The 26,256-nt window shown below is 26.9% G+C and overlaps 1 protein-coding gene and 1 long non-coding RNA gene across 3 annotated transcripts in view; one reads left to right on the top strand and one right to left on the bottom strand.

Moving 5' to 3' along the window:
• Positions 1-1,199: 1,199 nt before the first annotated feature.
• On the bottom strand, positions 1,200-26,035 carry LOC127289880 (uncharacterized). 2 transcript variants are annotated; one of them, XR_007844232.1, is made up of 11 exons: positions 25,900-26,035; positions 24,607-24,803; positions 24,298-24,480; positions 18,169-18,408; positions 13,892-14,207; positions 11,253-11,487; positions 8,972-9,652; positions 5,301-5,780; positions 4,881-5,048; positions 1,565-1,835; positions 1,200-1,451 (listed from the first exon to the last, which is right to left on the bottom strand). It is a non-coding gene; the product is annotated as an uncharacterized LOC127289880 (long non-coding RNA). The 2 variants fall into 2 exon arrangements; XR_007844231.1 differs by having other exon boundaries at positions 24,610-24,803.
• Positions 4,917-26,256, top strand: part of LOC127289879 (A disintegrin and metalloproteinase with thrombospondin motifs 9-like) — a 33,530-nt gene continuing 12,190 nt past the window's right edge. The window contains exons 1-6 of the mRNA XM_051318116.1: positions 4,917-5,060; positions 17,537-18,442; positions 24,377-24,532; positions 24,639-24,799; positions 24,903-25,028; positions 25,867-26,056. Of these exons, the coding sequence (XP_051174073.1) occupies positions 18,160-18,442; positions 24,377-24,532; positions 24,639-24,799; positions 24,903-25,028; positions 25,867-26,056 (916 nt within the window). The 5' untranslated portion in view covers positions 4,917-5,060; positions 17,537-18,159. The remainder of the gene's footprint in view (positions 5,061-17,536; positions 18,443-24,376; positions 24,533-24,638; positions 24,800-24,902; positions 25,029-25,866; positions 26,057-26,256) is intronic.

Below are 26,256 nucleotides of genomic sequence, written 5' to 3'. Positions count from 1 at the left end.
TTTTCAATAATCACGTGAGAGAGCAAAGTTTTTATTTTAGAAAAAATTCTATTAACTTGTGAGTATTTGTCGAAAAAAATGTGTTTAATTTGTATTAATAAAATTTTTTTTTTGCAAATTTCGAAGGGTGAAAATTAATTGTTTGCTTTCTCTTAAAAATTCTTTTTGCCTTTTTGATATGGAAAAAAAAAGAATATTTTTCTTTTATGTTCGTTTCACGTATAAAAGTAACTGATGTGGAATTTGCACAAAAGTGCAGTGCATCCTTGTACATCACTTGGCATTTATCCTTTAAATGCGTCACTTTTTTTTTTTTTTGAAGCATCTCTTTCATTATAATATTAAAGAGCGTGCGCAAAAAAGCACGCGATCGTGCAGACGAGAAATATATATATATATATACATATACGATCTGCCCATCATATATACAACATGGAGATTGAAAAAATAAACAAACTATTCCTCGCGGCAATAATATCGCGCTTTTAGAAGCTTCCTATGCAATTACTGATGTGTAACGAGAAATCTACTCGAAACTCTCAATGCAATTGAAATAATAAGAATTTCATCGACACAAAAATTACATTTCTATGTTATTAAATTTGTTTTTCAAATTTTTTTTCAAAATATTAAGAAAAGTGAAATGAATTTTCTTTTTATTTACCCTTTTTTTTAATCGACGTGTAAAATAATATTTTATAAATATTCAAATTTTAAACTCCTCTCTCTTTTTTTTTTTATAAACTTTTGGGACTTTCGTCAAATTACTGATCGTCAAATTTAACTTCCAGTGTCTATACTAATTTTGTTGAACTGAATTCTCGGTTATTTCCTCTTTTTTTTTTTTTGCCCCGACGTTAAAATTACAGTTCTTTTTTACTTTAAAAATGCATAAAAATATATCTGAAGCTGTATTATTTTCAGTTTTGAGAAAAAAAAAGAGAAGAAATTATTATTTTAAAAAATCCAATTTCAAAAACGATAAATATTTAAATTTTTTACTTTAAATAAATGAAAAATTAAATTTTTCGTTCCGATAACTCCAATAATTCAAATAAAATAATTTTCAATTAATTTATCCATGTTCGCGAAACAATTTTACAAATATTATCCCGGTAAAATTCTCTTTTACTTTTCTCAATATTTTTTGTAAAATTAAATATTATATAAAAAAAAGGAAAATTATTAAAATACCTGTAGAAAATTTTTCCAATCCCTCTGTCTCTTAATAATCTTTGAAAAACATAAAGAAATCTTTGAAAATCGCTCTCGAAAGAAAAATTCTTCTACACTTCCTCTCTCAGTATTTTTGCAGCATTGACTCATCCCCCATTATTAAAGTCCCGTAAAGTTCGTTCTTCCATACAGATTTATGTGTGTAAGTGTAAGAAAGGTTAATGACTGGAATAAGAAGATCTGCTACCACTGTGAATTTTCGGTAATACTGACAGCTGCAAAGAAAAATTAAGAAAAATTAACCAAAATATTAAAATAAAAATAAACGCAAGAAAAATATTGTAAAAATACGAAAAAAAAAATAAATTTATTTTTTAAAATGGTTCACCAATATTACGAGTAATGTTCAGGATGTTTCGTTTCATTCATAAGTTCTCCTCTCATTCACTCCTCTTCCTTCGAATTTCTCTCGAGAAATTTAACTCATCTTCTCAGGAACAAGCCCTTCTCCTCTTTATTCATTTAAATAACACTTGCGCGCAAAGAAAATTTATCAAGAACTTCCAAGAATATTCCACAGATTCATTTCAGGATCTTTCGTCTCTCGTCCTTTTGTTTACGAACAGGTTTTCTGTCCAACCTCCTAGAATTCTATATCACTGGGGAACAAAAAAAAAAAAAAACAATTATCGTGAAATATATTTCAAAAGTTCCAATTTCATTAATTCGTCCTGATTAGATAATGAGCTAAAATTAGGGGACCTCGTTTTAAGTGGAAATAAAATTCAAGCAAAAAAAAAAAAGTGACATTAGTAAATTATTTCAAAAAAGAGATAGGAATTTTTTTTTTTTTTTTTCCTCAAAGAAGTGTTGCATTTGCACTCAATTTTAATGGATAATTTTCTATATATATATAGAGAAAATTGTTGTTGTAATTGGTGTTATTTTTAAGTACACGTAAAATGTAATGATAGAGGTTCTAGACAGTTAAAATAACTTTTCTATATTGCTGTGAGAAATTGGCACTTTCGTGGTAGTTACTGCACGGTAGGGAGTAGATAATACTACCTCAGTGTGCTATAATAATTGTATATCATAAGTCTAATGCTTACAGATTAAGTAATTTGTAAGCAAACATGCAAATAAACGTATCGTTGCCTATAATATTTTGTAATTAAGGTAATTCATCATTTTCAAAGAATATTATTACCATACTTTTTACATTTGCCAGCTAATTTCATTGACAGAAGAAAAATTGATTTGAAAATTTATTTTCCTTTCTTCATCTCTTATCATCAATTTTTTTTTTTATTAAAATATTTTCAATTGTTTTTTCTTTTTTTAATATTTTATTTTTACATCATTTTATATCATTATTTTCAAAATTGAATAATAAAAATCTTGTAAAAAATAATTAAATCAATTTTAATTACTGCAAAAATATACAACAAAAATGTTTCAATATTTTATCAATGAAAATTTGTTACAGAAAGAACACCTTGATTTTTTTTTCTTTTTTTTTTCTCATTTCCAAAGAATACCCCTGGGGTTACTTTGTAGCTATACATATGCGATGCAAGGAGGACGTTGACTGCAGGTCATAAATTAAAAATAAAATTCTTTGCGGTGCAGTGCTTAAGAAATCACATTCGAAAGCTATCCTTTCGTATAAGTCAAATTATAAATTACGACGTTAACTATATATTTGCAAAAAAAAAAAAAAAATACTATAAAATTTTACTATATGTCGTGAAGAAGAATATTGTCAAACATAAGAAATCAACTTAGAGCGATAAATTATATAAATGTCCATAATATTTATTTAAAAAAAAATAATAATTTTACGATTTTTCTCCCTACTTTTGCATTTTTATGATTTAATTTTTTATTTTTCTCAAAGAAATCTCTTTTGGAGGTAAAATGAGAGAGAGAGAGAGAGAGAGAGAGAGAGAGAGAGAGAGAGAATTTTTTTTCACAACAAAGAAACAAATATTGTTAAACAAAATCAAAAGAGAAAAAATTGAGAATTTTTTTTTTCAAATAATGGAGTTTTCAAAAATAAAATAACTTTTTTAGAAAACAAAAATCTATACAGGATTTTTTTTTTTAAAGAAGAATTTTTTTTTTTAAATTAATTAACAATGTTAGTCAGAATCAATTTCTCAATAAGTTATTCCTTAAGAAAAACAATAATAAATTTAGCAAAAGCTCCAGGAAAAAATTCTTGTAAAATAAACATACAGAGAGAAAAAGAGAATAACAAACTTGGCAATAATCAAAGAGAAAAGGTGCACTCAGCAGTTTTATCGTTTTCCTCTGATAATAATCAAGAAAATCAATGGGTCAAAATAACTCCCTTTTTTTTCTATCATTAATGATGGACAATTTTTTCCCCTATATTTTTCTGTCTGCTTTTTTATTTATTGATTATTTATAAATAATTTTTTATTATTGTTTTTGTTAATTATTATTATTATAGTCATTATTATATTTTAATTATTGTTATATATCTTTCAAATGATTATTATTTATGGGAATTTCTTTTTTATTATTTTATTTATTTATTCTTATCCTTCAATTATATTATTTCTGTATTAATATTCTTGACTATTTTTAATTTTTCACCCCATTCGCTTTTTTCTCGCTTAATTATTTTTGATTTTTATTCTTTTTCTTCAATTGTTTGTAATATTTTTAAATTTTCCTTTCATTTTATTCTTTAATTTTTCAAAATAATGAAGTTCTCTCTCGATTAGAAAAAAAAAAAAAATCGAAAAAATTTTCTTTATCTTCTCTATTTCATATTTCTTCTTTTTTTTCATTTTCTTTCATTCTTTAATTTCCTCACCACTATTTTCTTTGAATACCTAAACTTTTTGTACTCTTCATTTTTTTCTCCGACTCCTTTGATTCTTTTCTTATCTTGTTATCCTTGAATTTCTTCATATCTCCCTCATTTCTTCATTTTTCTTTCACTGCACGTTTTTCTGTATACTCCTGCTCTATCTTGTCGCATCGCTCCCTCTCGATTCTTTCTTCTTCTTCTTCTTCTTGATCTTCGCCATGTATTATTTCCAGTCTTCGCTGACAAGATACGTTTGTCTTTCTTTTCACAATAAAGGAAAAATAATAACAATTTTCAATTTAAAATAACGACAATCAAAATCGCAATGGAACACGGCCCTGACTTGGAGAGGTTGCGTGCATGGTTTGCTATAGAGAGAATCCTGAGTGGGGGAAAACGTGTCGCGAAGGCGAGATCGCTGTCCGCTCCTTCGTTCGTTCACTTGTTCGTTCATTCGTTCGTCCGGCTCGTACCTCCGCTCGTGCTGCCTTTCTTCATTAGTTTCTTCTTTCATGTCCACTGAGAAGGAAGAATCTTCAACAACCCCATCGTATTTACTATATAGTTGAAGACAAGGAAGAATCAAACGCCGAGTGTGAAAAGTGCGCGAGACCACAATCGAGATTTAATTTTCAACCCCCTATTTTTTGTTCACCAATTGTTCTCCAAAAAAAAAAAAAAGAAATTTTCCTTGTCTTCTTTTCATTTTTTTCAAAAAAAAATTTCTCTACTGAATCTTTGAAATTATCTTTTATTTATTTAAATTTCATTTTTGTAATAATTTTTCTTTTATAATTCATTTTTTTGCAATTAAAATTTTCTAAACTAAAAAAAAGATTCTATTTTAAAGTTTACTTACTCTATTCTTTAAATTTTCCATTCCTGTAGTTTTCTGTATTGAACTTGGGATAATTCTCCTCAACCCTTTTCTCGATTCTCTTCCCTTCGCGCGGTCCTTTGATAATACATTCGCCAAGATTTGTGAAGGTGCAGCTTTTGTAATTTACGTTCTCCACTCTCACCCACTCTGAAGCAGAAGGTAACAACAACTTCTTTATCGTATTTTTTCATCAAAAATTTCATTCATCGTTTCTTTCTCCCAAGAATAATAATAATAATAAAAAAATATGGATTTAATTATAGAAAAAAAAAAATGTGTCAGAAAATAAGGAATGACACTTTTTTTTTAAACAAGAGTCAATGAATTTCGATTCTAAAAAATAATTAGGTAAACAATGCGTTGGAGTTGAAAAAAAAAATGTTTCCTTTTTTTTCTTACTCGTTTTTGCTAATCAGCTTCGAATTAAAAGAGTTGTCAACGTGTCACTTCATATCTTGCGACTGAATAAGAAAAACGTGGGTCGTCAATGCCAGTAGTGCCATATCTCTCTTTTCGTACGTATCCTCCCTCCTAAAAAAAATTTTTTTTTTTTTTGTTCGTACACAATTTACATTATTTGCATAAGACAAACTGATAGTGTGTGGGCTTCTTTTATTCTTTTTTTTTCCTCGTTTTCATTTTTTTTTCTCTCTCTCTTTCTCTTCCAGTACGCAAATGTCTTCCGGATTATGAAATCCTATTCAGCAAACTTACAGATGCGTATGTCAAATTTAAATAAATGTGAACCAGGCGACAATGAGATATTGTTCCTTTCCTCTACAGCAAAACGGGAATTAGTCCTGACATTATTGTAATTCATTCGCAAACAATAGAACTCTTACTTTCATTTAGTGCCTTGTTTCAAAAGTACAACTTTACCTATAAGGAAAAATCATTTATAAATTAAAAACAAAATAGCAAAAAAGAAAAAAAACATCAATTATTTCATATAGAAAAAAAAAATAATTTCATTGGCATTAAAAATTATAGTTTCTTTAACAATGATACACATTTGTACCCTTTGAAATTAATTCTATTTTTAAAAATAGATCTCAATAAAAAAAAATATAGTAATTTTTTATATATATATGTGTTAAAAAAAATAAATGCTTTTTTGCAATGAAAGAGAAGTGCAGTGAAATTATTATTGTTTATCAAAAACAAGAAAACAAACATTGTATTGATCTGACAATGCAAAACAATTACATATATTTGACATAAATATATAATACCTTTCTTGGAAAAATAATTATTGACTCAAAAATTTTATAATTCTCAGTATCAGTTAATTAAATAAAAAAATGGATTTTGTTTATTTAAATTCAACTTCAATGGATTCAATCACAAGCCCCCACCCCACCCCTTTCGTTGGGAAAGAATCACGTGAATTTAATTATTTGTTAATCTCTGTTTTTCATTTTATATCATATTGTATTTTTGGTTTTTTTTAATATGTATTTTTTTTAATTTTCTTTAAAAAAATTTATCAATTTGCCTACAAGAAATAATGAAAATAAAAAAAAACCTTTTTGTAATCTATATATATTAATAATAGTAGTTTTAGAGTAAAATATAAATAATCGTAATAGTATGAATCTATTTTCCCTTCAATGTAAACTTTGCAACACCCTCTTTTAAATTTAAATATAAAAATTTTGTCTAACATGATTCTTAAAAGTTATCGCCAGACGTCCTGTGCTACCAACAAGTGCCCGCACCGCATCAAATACATCTCCCTCTTTCTTTCAAAAGTGTAGCGCGCGCGAACAAAATAACCTTTTTATGAGAGCCCATTTTCTTATCTGTTCACTTCACTTCTTGGAAATGGAACACACTGTAGGATCACATAATATTTTAGACACGGATCATAAATTCGGACAGTTTGTTGCAGTCTGTTGCACCTCTTTAATTTATTTGAGTTATAATAGAATTTTCGCACAACTTTTGTCAATTCGATTTCAAAATTTGTCCTTCGATTTTCAAATTAAATTATATTTCTCTCTTTCTTTATCATTTTTTTTTCTCATAAAGAGGGATTTTTTCTTTTTATTATTTTACTCTTTCAACCTTCATTTCTTTTTTCCTCCTCATTATTGCGACGAATTCTTTTCATTATTTTATTTTTTGTTGAATTTTTATATTGTTTTCTTTTTTAATCAATTATTAAAAATTATTTTCAAATTAATTAACTATGTGAATTATTATTTTTTTTAATTGTACAAACTTTCTATAAATCGTTAAAAAAAACAAAGTTCTATAGATAAATTAAATTGCGAATTAAAAATATTTTCTATTATAATTTATTAATTTATAAAAACAAAAAGTTTTGATTGCAAAATTTATTTATTTTTTGTAATTTCATTGATAGAATTAGAAATTATTTGCAAAAATTATTCAAGGTTTTAAAAATTAAAATTTTAGAAACTATTATAATAATTTTATTAATTTGAAAAAAAAATTTATCGATACTTTATTATTGAAAAATGAAATTTAAAGAAAATTTCAGTTACGAGGTAATTTTATTTTTGAAGTTGTAAAGGTGATATAAACCGTGCGTAAAGATAGATTTTGCAGTTATACACGTTTTGTTTTAGAGCAGTAGTTATACATATCCTCCTCTCCATACGATGATACTAATTTAAAACGCAAGTGCATCAACATTCCGAGAGAATGAAACCTGAATCCAAGAAATTTAAAGATCCTTCCGCCTACGTGAAATATAAATTATTTCATTTTCGGAATCATAACTTGTGAACGCATCTTCATTATTAATTAAATTCATTTGTAATTTATAATTTACAATTTACAATTTTCAACTTTCAATTTTCTGTTATAATTTCAAAAAAGAAAATAAATTCTAGTAAAATGAAGTATTAAAAAAAACTCTTTTTTTAAATAAATTTGAAAAAAGCGGAAGTTTGTCGAAGGCCAGGTTTACCGGAAAGCAGAGACCAGATGCACGATTGTTATTTTTTACAATCGCATATATATATATATATATACTCTTTCTTAATTTGGCACTAGTTCTAAATTTAGTTCCGATTATGATTTCATCAAGTTTTTTTTTGCAAATGAGCACTATTTTTATCATATTTCAGTTTTTTTTTTTTTCATTAAAAGAATATATATCCGGAAGTAGGAATAATAAAATTATGTAAATTTCACTATCTAATCTTTCTCAGAAAGTATAGTATATAATACTTTCATTGATAGCCAAAAATTATTCAAAATAGAACTTTTCTTTTATCGCAACTAATTTCTTTTTTTTTTGTAAATCGCAAGAAAAAAATTCCTTACAAAATTTTTCACTAAAAATCTTTTCTTACCCTCTGACAATACAATAGGTATCGTTAAAATATTTGTTTTTCTATACATTCTTGTCTAATTGATTATAAATATATAAGCAGTCATTGTTTTCTCTTTCTCTCGTAAAAAAAGAGATTCTCATTGTTTTTCGAAGATAAAAAAAAAATTGAAAAACATTCACTGATTTTAATGATAGTATTCAATATTATATTATAAAAATTGTAACTTTACGAGTTTAAATAATTTATTATGCAATTAAACTCTTATATTAGCCAACAATGTTTATGTGTATATATATTTTTTTTTTCCTTTTTTTTTTAAATTCTTTTAATACACACAAATTCTAAATCATTTGATAATTTTATGAGTCATTTAATTTCCATCTTTTATCGGCTTCAAGCCATTCAAGAACCTGCTAAGACTTCATAAAATCGATTGGATACAGTAATGAAATCAAAGTATTTTTTTGCACTTTGCATTTATAATGTCTTCATAAATGTAAATGATTGCCAAGTGTGAAGATTTAACATTCAATTCTCTCTGTAATATTTTTATATTTGTTTTTTTTTTTCAATTTATAGAAAGTTCGTCAATCTTAACGACAATTAAATAAAAATTATTTTCTATTAGTTTTTAATTTCTAATTTTACTATTTGAATAAAATTTTTAATGAAAAAGAAACTATTATCAGTAAGAAAAAATATCAAATTAAAATTAAATCGAATTGATAAAAAAAAATAGTTAAATAAAATAATTTCCTTTACCTTACACAAAAACCGATGAATCAATCATTTTTCCCGTGATAAAGTTGTCTATCCAAAAAAAGAAGTGAAGAAATCGATTCATAATAGTTTTTTTTTTTTTTGCTGTGGTGTTGATTTTATCAGCTTTTCAATTCAAGCGCAAAGAACTCTTCGTGGAGTGGACCACAAAATTTTGACGCCTCGTAAATATTTAAATATCTTGACCCGAAGTGCTTCCAAGAACTGACATGCATGCCACAACGAGTGTAAGAGCATCATACACAGCATCCCAATATATGCAACATGGAAGATACATCTGCATAGCCGGTTATGGTGTAACAGCCGTATAATTGATCTTGAAAGTCCTGTCGTTCCTCAAGCTTTTATTCATGAAATCAGTATATGATAATCGTGTGATATTTTTTTTTTTTTCGACAGTTCGAAATGATTCCCCCGCAGGCAATCCATTTTTCCAATATATGATGACCTCCGGGACCCATCAGAGGTTTGGCGCCAATCGAACGATTTCTTTTTCATTCGCCTGCAGAATTCTCTTTTATCTCTAGATATTGTGTGTTATTTATATTTTGTACTTGTATGCTACATGATAATCTACTCCAATCTCACTACTGAATTCGTCTTTTTTTTTTTAACTCTGGCTCTATCAACGAGCAGTCTGTTTTTAAAAATTGCCTCTTGGACCTATTGGACAGAAAAAAAGGAAATATTAGCAAATTTTTATTTAAAGAAATTTGTTTCTAAAAAAAAAAAAATCTAAAACACTCATATTTAATTCATTGAATAAATGTTATTTTCTAATTGTCATTTTTTACACTATCACTCAATGAATATATTTAATATTCGAGAAAAGTGTTTGACGTCCATTTAGCAGAAAAATTGTCATTTGCATATACAAAGTTCGTAATCAGACTCTAATCACAAAACAGAAATTTAGAATTAGTTGAGGTATAATTAATGAATAAAAAGAAAGGGAGGTATAAATTATGTGGGCGTTTTAAACGTGGGCAAGAAAACTTTCCGCACCATGGGGGGGTTTTCTAAATATAAAAATTGCAAAATGCAATCTTTCCGAACATTAACTTTTTTTTTTTTAATTATATTGCAATAATTAAATATTTTCCAATGTGAATAGATATGAGATAAGAAAACAATACATTGCTTTTTTTATTCATATTTCACATGGATAATTATTTTCTATTTTTCTCATAAAAACTAATCAGACTTTTTGAAAATTTAAGCTAAAATATTATTTTTGATAATTTTATAGTAATTTCTATTCTCACACATTGTTAAAAAGACATTTTAAAAAAAAATTTAGAAATCGATTTGATTAATAATATTAATAAAACATTTTAATATTGATAAATACTCTTCTCAGTTATTTAAAGTAACAAGTCTTCCCAAAAACAGAAATCATAATCGCAGATATGATCAAGCGGTTAATGTCAAAAGATTGTAAATGCTATGTAAAGAGAGAGATTAGATACTTGTGACTGTGATTCGTGACAGCGTATAATTTAATAATATTAATGAATCGCAATTAATATTAATGTTTTTCTTTGGTCAAGTGTAGGAAGCTAATTTTTGAAAAAAAAAAAAAAAATTTCTTTACATTTTTTATTTATCATATTTAATACCCACTATTTTTTTTATACTTGTCATTTTTTGAAATCCATTTTTTATATGTCACTTGAGGCCCACTTGAATTTTTTTTTTTTTCGAGAAAAAACACCAAATTGACATTAATACTGACAAAAAAAAAAAAAAAAGATTTGAAATTAAATTATTTTTCATATTATATTAATATACAATTTCCCTGAACTGTGCGGAATTTCTTTTGTATATAGTTTATAAATCTTAATTCATCAGATTTTGAAACTGGTTTTAAGAATTATTATTCTCTTAATGAGTAAAAGCGTTACTTTATAACCCAAGACCTTGTTCGCTCAACCTTTTCATTTTTTATTTTAAAGCCCCTTGGTGCATCGAGAATTTTTTATTTTTTTTAAATCGAAACCACAACCATAGAACAAATTATTGAAAAGAATATTAAAATAGTGAAAAATAATATTGAGAATAATTAATTCCAAAAAAAAGGAGAAAGAAAATGTAATAAAAATTACAAAATTATTTAAATTGTTAAAAATTAATAAAATATTTTAAAATTGAAAATAACGAGATGTAAATAAATAAAAAAGAAAGAAAACTTAAAAGAATTATAAAATAAAGGCAAATAATATTTTCTGATAATAGAAATCTATCACTTTGTGTCACTACTAACCTTTTGAATTTAGCTTTTAACCTCGAAACAAACTGGAGGTTTAAGGAGATAATTGACAAAGGAAATCGAAGTGCGAGAAAGTATATAGCAGTCCGAAGACAAACAGAAATGGTAGACAATTTGTCTGACTCATTCAGCAATTCTTCCTGATTAGGTTACTATGTAAACTGCTCTCTTGTACTCCTTTTTGTCTCTCTAGCTTCAAATTCCGGTCAGCACACACACATAATTAACCCTTAAAAAAGAAACAATACAATATTAATTTTTGTTTTTATCAACCTAATAATTATTACATAATGGATATACATTGTAAAATTATTAACTTTTGTCAAAATAATTTTAAAAAAAAATTTCTATTAATCATTGACAATATTAATATATTTATCATTAAATATCAATAATTCACATTTAATGATTGTTTCGCAAAAAAAAAAAAAAAAAAAATGTTTCTTATCTCTTCTTGTCTTTGGCGACTGTCTTTAATAAATTCTAATAACATAAAAATGCACAAGATACAATTTTATGATAAAATCAGAGATGGCTGATAAAGAAAATAAATTTGTATTACTTGGGTAGATTATACGGTTGAATCAAAGGCGTAAGAAAAATTTTCACGAAGGTTCAAGTTCAAGATCACTTGGCGTAATGTTCAATCTAAATACAGAAAAAAAAAAAAGAATTCTGTCTCGTTATCTTTAATGTTACCCGCGGCGACAGCTCGTATTTCATTTTGATATTTATCCAGTTGCTCTCGCGCTTTTTTGCCATTACAATATATATTCAGCCCTGTTAAAATGATTTCGTCTAATTGCATTCTCGTTTTTCGAATCTAAACCATATTATATATGAATTTTACTTTATTAAATGCAGAAGAAAAAAAGATACTATAATAGTTGATTGGATAATCATAGGCGAGAAGATTATCCTGTCATGTCATATGATACGTCCTGTCTTGAATTAGAAGCGCCAGCAGAATGCAATAAGATCTAATTATTTCACACCTCGATGTCTTCACTTTCCTTCGGAAAGATTATTATCATCATCATCATCATCATCATCATCAAACCGTAAAGAATTATTTTCCCCTCCAACAAATTCTCATCTCCTTTCAAAATAATCTTCTTATTAAAATCACGAAAAATTTTAATCAGATTTAAAAAAAAAAAAAATAAAATAAAAAAGATCAACAAAAAGGGTTAAAATATGATTTAAAAAAAAATGAAGAGCTATTCATACCGGATGAATAGTTTTTATATTATGACAGGAAAAATATTTTAAGACATGTAAAATCAACAATGTCTCGAATATGTAGGTGTATATATATATATAGTAAAAACTTCGTCACTAGTAGTCCGATTAAAAGAAGTTTAAGAAATGAAAACCAGATGTACCTATTTCTTACATTGAAACAACAAATAAAAAAGTCTCAATTCACCGAGGGGTCTCAATTTTCGATGTTTTTCAAATGTTTTAAATTCTACTTTATCACAATGCTCGCGCCTCCTTTTTTAACGATATTTATAATAACAGATGGTTAATCGATTGTCTAAACAATTAGTCTGATTTTAGTCTTCTTTATTTTTAGTCCCACGGAAGTGAGTACTTCTATTTTTAAATTTTTCCTTTCAAAAATCCTTCACATATTATACAATCGCGTTACAAAAAAAAAGAAACTCAATATTTTAAAAATATTATAAATATTATTTTCTTTTTATAAATGAAAAATATAAAATATATATTACTATAATTTTATCGAAATTTAATTGATTTTAACAAAATCGTCCCTGACTTTTTTTTTCCCGATTTTCGAAATTTTATGGCAATTGGATCTCATCAATAAAGAATATCACGGTCATCAACAAAAACCGACTATAAATACGGATTATGCTTCACATCATGAATCAGCGTTGAATCAAATCAAAGCTCGCTTTACTCAGTAATCCATAATTTGTTCGATACATATGCCAGAGAAGATATCTGACAGGTTTATATTTTATATATATACGAGAGAGAGAGAGAGAGCCCCCACAGGTGACGAAAATAACTTGACCTAGACCTCGACTCTATAGAACCAGAAGTCTTTATATACAAGAAGCCATGCCTAAAATGCCATTAACTCCTTACTCGTCGTTTTGCCTACTTCGTCCCAACAAGCCTTCACAACGTCCTATGCCGATACCCTATCTCAGATTTAATAGCAGATTCGAAACCAACACAGAGGGGAATTAAGTGACTCCACCAGTTATGTTATCCTCATGCAAAAGCAAAACGAATAAACATTTCCCTTCAATTAATTACACGAAAATTCCTTTCATCCTTTTTAACAGACAAAAAAAAAAAATTTCAAAATAAAAATAATTTTTAATTACTTTTTTTAAAAAAAAAAATTAATTTTTATCGAAATTAGTAAAAAAAAAAAAGTATATTAATTTTTTTTTTCGAAACAATTTCTCTAAAATTTGATTATAATAAATACTAAAACGAACATAATTTAATTTGAAAGTTCCATTCTAAAGAGATAATAAATTAATATAAAAATGAGTGAATCATCCAAGGGAGGAAATTTTTTTTTTCCAACGAGATTTCCTCTTAAGAGAAGAGCATCGCTCCTTTTAAATTTAATTCAATAGGGTACTTACATGGCCTTTTAAGGAGAAGGGGGAGGGCAATACGATGTCTCCCGATTTATTTTACTTAAGAAGAGAGGTCAATTCCTTGAGTTCAATCCAGTTAGACATTCTATTTCTGAGTCGTTTAATGTAGAGGAAAAAAAAGAAATGGGAAGTGAACATTCACTCTCTATCGGCACCTCTCTGCTTTCTCAGGTTAAAGTTACATAAGATGAATGATAGATCCTTATCCATCGTTTAATTACCACATTCACCATATATTTCATCTCTGAGACAAAATTTTTTTCCACATTTCATTGAAATAAATCAATTTCTCCTTGTGAATCTGCAAAAAATATTAAAAATTTACTATCTAGACATAAATATTCTAATATATAATTTAATATTCAAATAATTCAATTATTAATTAATAACAAAATTAGGCAAAAATTAATTTATAATTAACATAATTAATTTAGAAAAAAAAAATTAAAACTGAAATTATATAGAAGAGAATTTTATATTCCTCCTACACATTGATTCACCCTCGTCAGAATAGAAAAAAAGCCTTCTCTCGACCCTTATAGGAAAAAGAATCCAATTTATCATTCCCAGGGAGAAAAAACAGTTTAAGAGGTCAGACTCGCGGCTCCTCTCTCGTAGACTGAGAAATATTTGAAAAAAAAAATTTCGCCTTCTTTTTTCTCGATTTATCACACACCCGCTTCAAAATTCTACTGTTTATTGTTTTAAACTGAATTCGAATTTGAAAATTTATCATTTTAATTTATTATTTTGCTACTATCCCGACACTTGTTGTCTATACAATTTATTCAACACAGAATTGTTGCCCTGTCCAGTAAACTTGTTAATCCAACGTAGACTGATAAATGCCACATATTTTATCCTCCGAGTATCACATTATTTTCAAAACTTCATCACGATTGCGGTTAATATATTATTTTCATTTTCGTATAATAATTTTCAAACTTGAAAAACAATATTCATCATTCTGTTCTATCTATCATTTTTCATCATAATAATAATATTGAAAAGCATAATTCAAAAACAAGAAATTAAAATTGCGAAAATTTTTGAAATTTGTAAATGCAAATTTTTTATTTCAATTTAATTATTAATAAAATTTAATATTTCGAAATTTTATTGTAATTTTTTCCCCGAAATCATAATTTACATTTCTTTTTTGTACACGAGTTGAATCTGAGAAAATTGAGACGATCCTTGAAGAAATTTAATACTTTTGTTTTTTTTGTGAAATTTATTCAACAGGTGTCCTTTTATAATCCCTTTATATAAAAAAAAAAGTGTAGACAGTTTTTGAAAATCTTGATTTTGAAATATGAGAAATTTGCAATTCCTATAAGAGAAAGTATTATTTTTTTTTTTTTAATTACGGTGAATTCGGTCTTCTCTCTATAATAAAACAAAAAAAAAATATATATCCTCTCGTATTTCTAAAAATATATATATACGAGCATTGAATTCTAATTTATCCATCTTCCTTTTCATCGTATATATACGATATAATCTCGCGCTTGAAGTTAAGTTTTGCAAATAATATAATAGTGAATAATTTCATTCGATTATCATTTTGAAAGATCCGGAAATTTTCTTATCACTGATTTACAACTATTTTATGATTAGCCTCGCGAACGTTGTTTTGTGCGCACATCTGTAAAATGTATCTCGCTATCTTTATCATCAAGCTTCTTGGCTGTGTTGCGATGCAACTGCCAATTCTGCATTCCGGAAACTTTGAGAGCGTCGTTTACGAGAAAGTTTATGTTTTACGCTCTGGCCTTCGGGGGGGCCTCCCAACTGCCAACCTCTTGGGGATTTTCGCAGACAAGGATTTCAAACAGTTTGCATCGACTACTATATAAACCGTGTGATTGATGCTTAATTATTTCCAAGAGTTGCAACAGTTTTCGGAATCAGTTTTTTTTTTGTTATTTTCATTGGAAGAGGCGAACATTTTTTTTCAAATAATAAAAAACGATTTCTCTCTCGTAAATAATAATATGTATTTTTCAATTGACAAGGTCGTAAAATCTTGCGGAACAAAAAAAATAAGAATGCGTTCACCATTTTATAGCGCCTTCTTCAGGTGGATGTGATTTCAAGTCTCTTATTGTTTGTTGCACTTATAAGGGATAAAAAGATTTATTTTAGCAATCAGATTAGAACCAACACGGCAATCTCATTGCGTGTCGAGTTGGGGCGTTTCTAGTCAAGCATTCCAAAAAAGGAAATCCTGAATTTATTCGTACGAGGACTTATCTTATCCCATTCATATATGAGAGTAAGGCGACTTTATTGGTCGTCTTATAAGTAATATATTCATCTAAAGAAATCCCACGTTGGAAAATTTAAATGGTCAAATAGATCAAAAAAAAAAAACTAAACACGAGTTTCTTGTTCTAAATAAAATTTCCTTCTCTAGAAAATGTGATACAAGTTCCTATTTTGTAAAACTCGTAATTATTGACCTTATTTTCACCTGATGAAGAAACTACAACGATATAATTAATCGAATTAGAATAAAAAAAGGACTTTCGATTATTTGAGAGAAAAAAAAAAATTCTAATTTTTAATTCAAATAAAAATTTAAAACTTAGAAAACATTGATACCCGGAACTGATCAGTTTTCTCTTGTGTCTTTTTAATCTGTGCATTCATCTGAATAGCAAAAAATATTTTACACACAAAACTTTCCTCTCAGCGGGTTATATATATATATATATTTTCAATACCAAATTTCTTTATTCGCATAAATATAAAACTTTTACTTTATATTAATGAGATTATAAACATGAAACTAGCTGCATAAATTTCGAAAAATAATTTTCAATACATAATAAAGAATTAATATTTGGAAACAATAATTAAAAACAGAAAGACAAGCAATTAAAATAATAATTCAATGTGGGCAAAACAATTTTCACATGAATAACACAGTTTGGAAAAAGAGTGATGCAATAAGATAAAAAAAAATTTTTATGCCGAATCAACAAAAATATATCTAGTCGCAATTTCAATATGTTAATTAACTGTTTAACACATTTAAAAAAAAGAGAATATAATTTTAGTAATTAATTTTATGATAAAAATTCGAAAATTCAAACGAAACTTTTAATTGATTTAGCCGAAAAAATTAACATTCCTTTCAAAGTAAATTTTGCAAATTTTTTTTATTTCTCTGCTTTTTTGTGTCCTTTTTTCATTCCTATAAAGAATATAAACGAACGTGACAAATCAGATATGTAAGGAGAAGATAAAAAAAAACCCCCCTTCCCTCGCCATCAAAAAGGCTCAAGTAATAAACTACCTTTATGCCCCTTCTCGACACTTGGTACTCCTCAAAGTAAACCACAGAATGGCTCTTCATGAAAAACATCAACATAAGTCTCCCCCCTGGGGGCTTCCGCTTAATCTAAACGGCTTTTCATCGTTTCGATCCTCTTTCACCCTTGTAAATAAAACGATTAAAGAACGATAAAAAAAAAAAAAAATAAGAAGAGGGGGGATAAAAATTCGAAAAAATACACATGTCGGAAATTGTCGAGTTTAATGAACCCAAAAATTTCTCCACCCTAATAAATCCAAAAATAATTCTCTTCTTTTTCTGATCTCTCTTTTATACCTTTGTCTTAGGAACGGAATTTGAAAAGTGAAGCAAGTCATCGAAGATTGTAACAAAGAAGAACAAGAAGAAGAAAAAGGCAGAGGAGGTGGCACGAGTCGAAAGCCTCACAAGGTCTTTTCTCAGTTTCTCTCTCCCGGTGTGTTTTCAATGTAAATACAATCTTTCTTTTTCTCTCTCTCTCTCTAATGGACCAAATTTCGGAACATTTGTAAAAATGTACTTCCACGTGCTCGAGATTGACATATAGAAAAAAAAAAAGAAAAAAGAGAGGCATGATAATATTTCAAATCACGACGATCACAAAAATTTGCACCGTTTATAGAGCAAAGATTTGAATTTGCGATGACACACGATACCCAGTTGGGCATCGTGGTCTAGACATTGACCGACGCCAAGGGAACAAACTCGCGGGACGAGTTCTCCGATTTCTGTCTCGGGCATTCATCCATGCGGCAGGAATCGCCGACGCGATGAACGGCAAGGGCTTTCAAACCTGTCGTTCAGTGTATTCGACTTCTTGGACGAAAGCCGTGTTTTTTGACGAAAAAAGGGAGATCCTTAACGCACCCGTAATTTTTCGGCTGCATTAAAAAAAAACAAAAAAAAAAATTACCCTCCACAGAGAGCAAGCATGTCTTACATCTCGTATCGTCTCGCAACGATCACTGCTGCGGTTATTTTCGTTTTGGTGATACTTTTGCTGATTCTTTGGACTGGTTTCTTCAGTAACACCACTGGTATTGCCGGGGCGTTTGACAAGGATCAAAGCGCCGCTCCCATCGTTCATCAACAATCCAACAACACTGACAAGCGACACGAGGATGAACGCCAGGAATCGCTTGTGTCACATCGATCTGTCGCCGCCACCGTCGCCGCTCCCCTGGAATCAAACACAACAGATATTAGCAATGAAGGTAAGTCTCTTTTTTTTTTTTTTTCATTCATTGATATTCAATCAACGACCGCCAAGGTTGAAGTCGTCATTTAAAAAAAAAAAAAAAAATTACCATTGTCTAAAATATCAATAAATCACATAATTCTCATAATCGAGAGATAAATGGAAAAAATAGACAAAAAATCTTTCGCAAAAATAAATAAATAAATCTACCTCAAGTCCCAAAAGAAACCAAAAAAAAAAGTTTTTATACTAATTTTAAAACTTCAAATTTTATTATAAAATATTATATTTCCTTATTTGACGAAAAAAAGGTATATGAAATTAATTTGCCTAAATACAGGCTTTTTTTCGACTTATTTTTAATAAAATGCGACTTTTTCAATTTTCTTTTTTTTTCAAAATTTTTAAACAAAATACATTTTTTAGTATACAATTCAGATCTTCATTATTTCAATTATTTATCAAATTTTTAACAAAAATTCTTCACTAAATTAATTATTTTTTAATTATTTTAATGAAATTCTTAACAAATTCAATTATCTTAAACTATTTTTCAAATTAAAATTTTTATAAAATTTACTAATTTTATTTACTAAAAAAAAAATTAGTAAATAAAATTAGTAAATAAAATGATCAAAAATTCAATTATCTTAAACTATTTTTCAAATTAAAATTTTTATAAAATTTAATAATTGTTTATAATTAAAAAAAAAATTAGTAAATAAAATTAGTAAATAAAATTATCAAAAAAATTTTTTAATTCAAAATCACTTGAAATTTCATTATTTGCAAAAATTTCAATTATTTTTAATGATTTTTATAATATTCTTCGAAAATTCAATTATCTGAAAGAATTTTTCAATTAAAAACTTTTGGAATTTAATTTTAATATGTGATTTCTAATAAATTCTTTATCATAACAGAAATCATTAGAAATTTCTCTTATTATAATTATTCTCTGAAATTTAACACAATCTTTTGAAATTCAATTATTTTCAAATATTTCAATTTTAAAAGCTTCTTTTTCTATCATTTTAGAAATTTGTCATAAAATTTTGAAAATTTATCTTAAAATTAGTTCAATTCTGAAATATTCGAAATAAATTTTTTTAATAATATTTTTATAGAATTATTCTCATTACAAAATTCATAAAAATGAATTCTAATATCTAATAACTAAAAAAAATAATTTTTTTTTTTGCATATAAATCGACTAAAACGACTTTCTTTGTGCCTTAAAGTCTAATCGAGACCTGTAAATGTAATAATATAAATTTGATGTCAAATAAAAATTGTAAAAGTGAAATTTCATTAATATTCAACTTTTTGAATAATAATGAATGTGAAATTGATCGTGAATTAATTGAAGCGCCTTTTAATGAAAACAAAAAATTAATTCACCTGCAATTAGATACTAATAGTTATTATTAAGACGTCTATCTGATAGTTTAATTACCATTCTGACTGGAATTTTCAATTGACTGACTTAATTCTGAATAATTTACTTAATCCAAAATTCAATCTCTTGATTTAATTTAGAATCACATAATTTAATTTCAAATCGTTTTCAATTTAGAATTAAATGATTAATTCAATTTTGAATTATTTAATTATGTAACATGTAATTTTTCTCCAAGAACCAGGAAATTTAATTGCAATTTATTGAAATTAAGACAAAATGTTATTGACATTATTTTAATCGCATATAACTCGTGAGAATAAATTATAAAGCATTTTAATGAATACCAATCATATCTATATTATGATAGTTTTGCTAATTGAATTTATATTTGTATATCGACAGTGGTAATTTTCAGTCAATGGAATCGTTTTACTCGTCGTCAATCATGAAAATCATTGCAAAATATATGAGAGTTCATTATTCACAATTCTTAAAAGGTTATTGACAGAAAACTTGTTGATAATTAAAAAAAAAAAAAAAAGAAAAAAAATGAGGGATGAAAAAAGCGAATTCAATATTCTTGACCTCCAATGGCAAAGATTCAAAGGATTATTCTCACGCAGGAGTTATATAGTATGCATAAAAAGAACATAGGAGCTTAACGCCAGACGTGACTAAGCAACCTTTCATCAGATGAGTAAGATTAAGTCCGTTTGCAAGGAAATCATCAAAAAAAAAAAGAAAGTATATAAACTGCAAAAATTTATCCTTCTCTCCTGCGGACAAATAATAAAATAGGCTTAAAAATATAATAAAATATTTTTTGGCAAAAACAGTATAAATAACAATAATAATAAAAATAAATATAAATAATAAATGTTATTTCCATTTATTGTAATTTTAGTTTAAAATATTAAATATTCAAACGTAAAAAAATTAATTTTCTTAAACTTTTAATTCCATTGATTTGTTTGAATTAAAAATAAAAAATTAATTAAAATTCCTCTTTTTATGTCACATTTCTTTCTATATGTAGAAATATATTTCACAGCTGTGAAAATGAATTCTCAACTATGAATTTAATTGCAGTAAATTATCATAATTCAGTTACATTAAAATGCTTTTTCTCTAGTTTATATATAAATTGAATTCTATATCGTTCTCACGAGGTATATGTAGATGTAAAAAAAAAATTTTTTTATCAACATTTTTTTTATTAAATTATTATTATCATCATTCAGATAAAATTGCATTAAATTATAGATGTCATATGTTGCAAATCAATTTGCAATATGCACTTTGTTTTATTTTCATTCGTTTCTTAAAAAAAATGTCCTACTCATTATTGACATTTTCCTAATAGATAAATTCCAATAAATTTAGAAATTTAGAACAATGATAAATCGTATTATTTCATAATTAAAATTGAATATTATCATTTATAACGAAAAAATTCATGTAATTAGAATTATTTAAGAAAATATTTTTCAACATATTTTAATAAATACTTTGTATTTCACAAAAGAATTAAAAATTGCCAAAAAAAAAATAATTTGCTCTCTCTCTTTCTCTCTATTTTAATCTAATTTTAAATATTAAAGGAAATGAAATATTAAGCAGAGATCAGCGAAATTACTTAAATGCAATTAAAATTTAATTTGACATGAAAATTCAGATCACGCAAATGATTCCCATGGATGAATATAGCATTTGAATTGAATATTCCAGTCGCGCATATAGTAAAGGTATTTATATCGATAGAGTAAGTAAATAGCACGTTCATTATTTCCATTTAAGGTCGAAGGTAAAATAAACTTACATTTATGATAAATCGAGATCAATGTAATCGAATTTAAACGAATTATCATCTAAATTTGTCATTTTAAAAGTTAATTTATGAAATTATTGTTTCTATACAAAAATCTATTTTAATTTTTTAAAAAAAAAGGAACCAATAATTAATAATAATTTAAATATTTTTAAAAAATGATAATTAATTTCTTAATTATCTTTCTACATTGATCAAAATTTTCATATTTTGCTGATATTTCATTATTATTATCATAATTATAAAATATCACCACTGACATAAATTAATTAAAATGAATAATCTCTAAAGACAGTAATTGTTATGATATTATATGAATAATACATGTCTAATAATAATAATTAGAATGTGGCGCGTGTTCTTATTTTTGTTCTTTTGTTACTTAAAACAGCGCGTGACAAACAATAGTCATGATGGGAAAAAGAATTTTTTTTTTTTTTTTCGAAACATTTGAAAGGAGAATCAAGCTACCACTTGGGTTTTTGCTCCATGTAGAAAAAAAAGCTTACGGCAAGGTAATCGGATATCGTGTCGTCCGAGCTGCTGTTCCTATACCACGACGACTCTTTACTTCTATATATATAGAGAATAAGGATATACATTCTATACAATTTTACTGAAATAACTTCAAACGAATAACAAGACAACTCCTTTTTATAATGAACAATAGGAAAATATCAAAAAGACAAAAAAAATTCACTTATTTCGTGAATTTTAAATGAGAAATTGCTTTTTAGCGAAACCGGAAAACAGGATGCTTTTGTTTGAAACTGGAACATTCAATTTTAGAAAGATATTTTTAATTTTAGTCTAAGCGCATCCAAGTTTCCATCCTATATTTAGGATTGCAAATTTAAAAAAAAAGAATTCATTTCAATTTGAAAAATCATTCAAAGAATGATTTAAATTAAAAAATAAATTCCAAGCAGCAAAAGTGTACCACGAGAGGATTTCCAAGATTTTTCTTTCAACATTTACTTTCGTAATTAATAATAAAGAATCGTATGTGAAAAAATTTGATTTACACAATGAAAAATATTGCAAGACGATATCATTTTTGATATTAACTCATCTTGAATTTACCCCCCCACACGTAACTAATTATGAATTTATTATTACATATATTATTAACGATCGTCTCATCGTTTTAATGACTCAACAAAATTACCTTCAACTTTAACTGACATCATGTGAAAAGTTAACAAAAACATAATCCGATCTCATTGTTTGACTTAGAAGTCAGGCCATGGCCTCTTTTTACCCCCTAAATGTTAAGTACAAATAATTTGTATATACGACATGGCAGTGAGACTTACTCGCGACGCGACGGTTTAATTTTAACTCACAGTTTATCATTTCGGCACGCACGGCTCAATTGTTGTAGATTTACATATATACGTCTTAGAGGGATGATATTTGATGATCGCGTAACAATTTCCGGAAACTTCATTTATCACTTCTGTTTGAATATCTTTTTTTTTTTTAAATATTTATACAACGATGTGTAAATAATTCTGAGCTAGATAAAGACATCTTTCGATGACGGCAATTGGTAATAATGTCATCAGTCGATGACAACATTATAAATATTTTATCCTGCTTTGCAAGTCAGGAAATTGTCTCAAGTTCGCGCAAGAAAGGAACGCGAGCGATAACGTGCTTTTTTGATTTGAATTTTTAACTGGGGAATGAACGACCTTGTTTGCTGCATCTTCTTACCCAAGCTCCAATTTCTGCAAAAAGAGCTCATTTTTAGTCACCTCACACATATACACATATCGACAATGTAATTTCTTTGAAGAATTTAAAAAAAAAAGAATTTCATTGTTGCAAACAATTTTCTAAATTTCAACAAGATCAAATTGAATCAATTGATCTACCATCTTTAGATTTGTGAATAAAAAGATGAAAAGGAAATAAAATAGAAAAATAATTTTTTTTTTATGTATTTTTTCTTTTAAATTAAATTAATTTAATTTTCTATTTAAAAATAATATCCAAGTAATTGTCCTTGGTGATAAATAATATTTTAGCAATAAAAAACTATTTAGTACCATTTTTTTTACGATTCTAATTAACTAGTAGAGAATTGCTTAGTGCAATTGAAATAATAAAGAAGAGACGGCAAATTTAATGATGACGAAGAACCAAACGAGAATAGTAACGACCTAGTAACGAATCGTAAACCAAAAAAATATATTTGTCACATAAAGAAAGAGAGAAAGAGAGCCGTGACTAAGAAAATTTTAACTTCTTCTACATAAATGAAATCGTGCAAAAGAACTCAAATACAATTTTTCATTACTTAACATTAACTAGAATCGAGAAAATATTTCCCCTTCTAGAATTTTAATTTAAAAAAAAAAAAAAACTGTCTAAACGTTCTTTGTAGTCTAAATTAAAAAAAATATTTTTCCTTTTGTAATATAAATAATAAATCAACAGAATGAATTATCAATAAATAAATGAATTAGAATATTAAATGTAAAATTGAATAAATTTATAAAATTTGAAAAATAAATAAAATTTATAAAGATAATTAGAAATTTATTATATTAAAGATAAATTCAATTTCATGGATTTAAGTTACCTTTAAAAAAAAAATGCATAATTTATAAATGGAATGCAGAAAGTTACTCACACGTTTAGAGTTCTGCATAAAAGTGCTTCATCCGTAAGTTTTCTGAGTGTAAATGTTGTCTTATCATTTTCAATGGCAGTCTTACGTCAACCAATAAAAGATGCCACAAGAAGACAGGAAAACAGCGACGCAAAGTTCACATTCAATTCCAAGGGCGAAATTTTACCCACCAATAAAGGAGACCTGGAATATGTCAATTTATTTAAAGTCAGCCGAAATCGTTACGAGGATCCACGTAAGTTTTTTTTTTAATAAACAATTTTTATTTTTTTTTACTCTTTTTTTTTATTCTTTTATTTAATTATTTACCACCTTCTATTTTATCTAATTTCTTCTTTCAGCTGATGAATATTCATCTCATAAAAGACATCACAGTGGTCATTTTCGGCATAAAAGTGCAAAAGTTTGGGATCCACATCCTCAATATGAATTCACAGCTTTTGGACGACATTTTCATTTGCTTCTCTCTCTTGATTCTAGTTTCGTTTTTCCAGGCTTGAAGGTAACTTAATAAAAAAAAAACAAGAAAAAAAACTCAATTAAAAAAAAACAAATTTCAGTTTGATAAAAAAAAAAAATATTAAAAGTAATTTTCTAAATTTAAGATCACGCACGTAAGAAAAAATACAAGCAAGTGGGAACACGCGGGTCAACACCTGGATTGTTTTTACAGAGGAGAAGTGGATGGTGATCCTAATTCAATTGTAGCTGTTAATTTATGCGGTGGAATGGTAATTAAAATTAAGACAATATTTTTTCAATGAAATCTTTCTTTTTTGAAAAGATTTTTGTCTTCATTTTTTTTTTGTTTTTTTCGTGAATAAATTACTGTTCTCATTTTAATTTTGTAAAACGAATTATTGGAAAGAAGTTAAATCAACCAGGAAATTGGCTGCAATTCAGAAAATACATTTCCTCAAAGGAAACAGTAGTTAGGAATATTGCGAATAGTACTTAGAATTAACGAACTTTTCCAGGGAATGATCTATAATCCCAAAAAAAAGAGAGAACAAACCGTCTGGCGTAGTAGTCTTGAAAAAAAAGCAAAGCAGTTCCTGAAAATTCGTTCCAAAAAAAAAAAAAAAAAAAAAAAGAAATTCTATTTTTGTAGACTAAAAAGAAAGAAAAACAGACATTTATTTTTTTCTCGCATTTCAAGTACGTATGGCTCTGTATTTCGCAAAATGCTTATTTTTGCAGAAAGTTAAATATTCCTTTCTAGAATTCGCTGAAATCCTCGTATCACGAATTCATTAAATCTTATTTCACAACTCGGAAGAATTGATTTATCAAATAGATTCTAAACGCGGGAGAAATAAATTATTGTTTTTTCTTTTCTATTTCGATCTTAATTTAAAAAAAAATATATATATATCTATAAATGGAAAAATTATAAAAATATTTATATTTCGAACCTTGAAATTTTATAAAAAAAAAAAAAAAAATTGCAGACACCCGGTTCTTTTTTTTATCAGGACGAGAGAATAATTCAAGATTTGTATTTTAAAATGAATCGCCATATAGGTAGTGATGCAGAACGTATGTGAATATTTACAATTTCCGTTACAGACAGGACATATGACAACGTCAACAGGAAGTTACCTCATTAAGCCTGCGAAGCATTGGAGTGACTACGAGGAAACATCCACCGAATCATCCTCATCATCATCATCTTTGCAACATGCGATCTATAGGACTCCATCCGCGGATTTGACTCTTACGAATGATCTGCCAAGAAACCACGAGTGTGGTGTCATCGGTACGGTATATATCACAGGTTGTGGTTCACATAGCCACGAAAATTATCCTTCACTCTTTTTTCTTCAATTCTTTCTCTCATTCTTATCGACAAAGACTGATTCACCTTTTTATAAATTCCACTTGTTGATCCTGAAACAAAAAAACGAAATTTATAATTGTAAATATAGGAAATCAAAAAAAAAAAATTGTCATAAAAGA

This window comes from Leptopilina boulardi, unplaced genomic scaffold (assembly GCF_019393585.1).
Source record: "Leptopilina boulardi isolate dan_hultmark-lab unplaced genomic scaffold, ZJU_Lbou_2.1 LbouV2_51, whole genome shotgun sequence".
Lineage (NCBI taxonomy): Eukaryota > Metazoa > Arthropoda > Insecta > Hymenoptera > Figitidae > Leptopilina > Leptopilina boulardi.
This window is presented reverse-complemented; position numbering and strand designations above follow the sequence as displayed.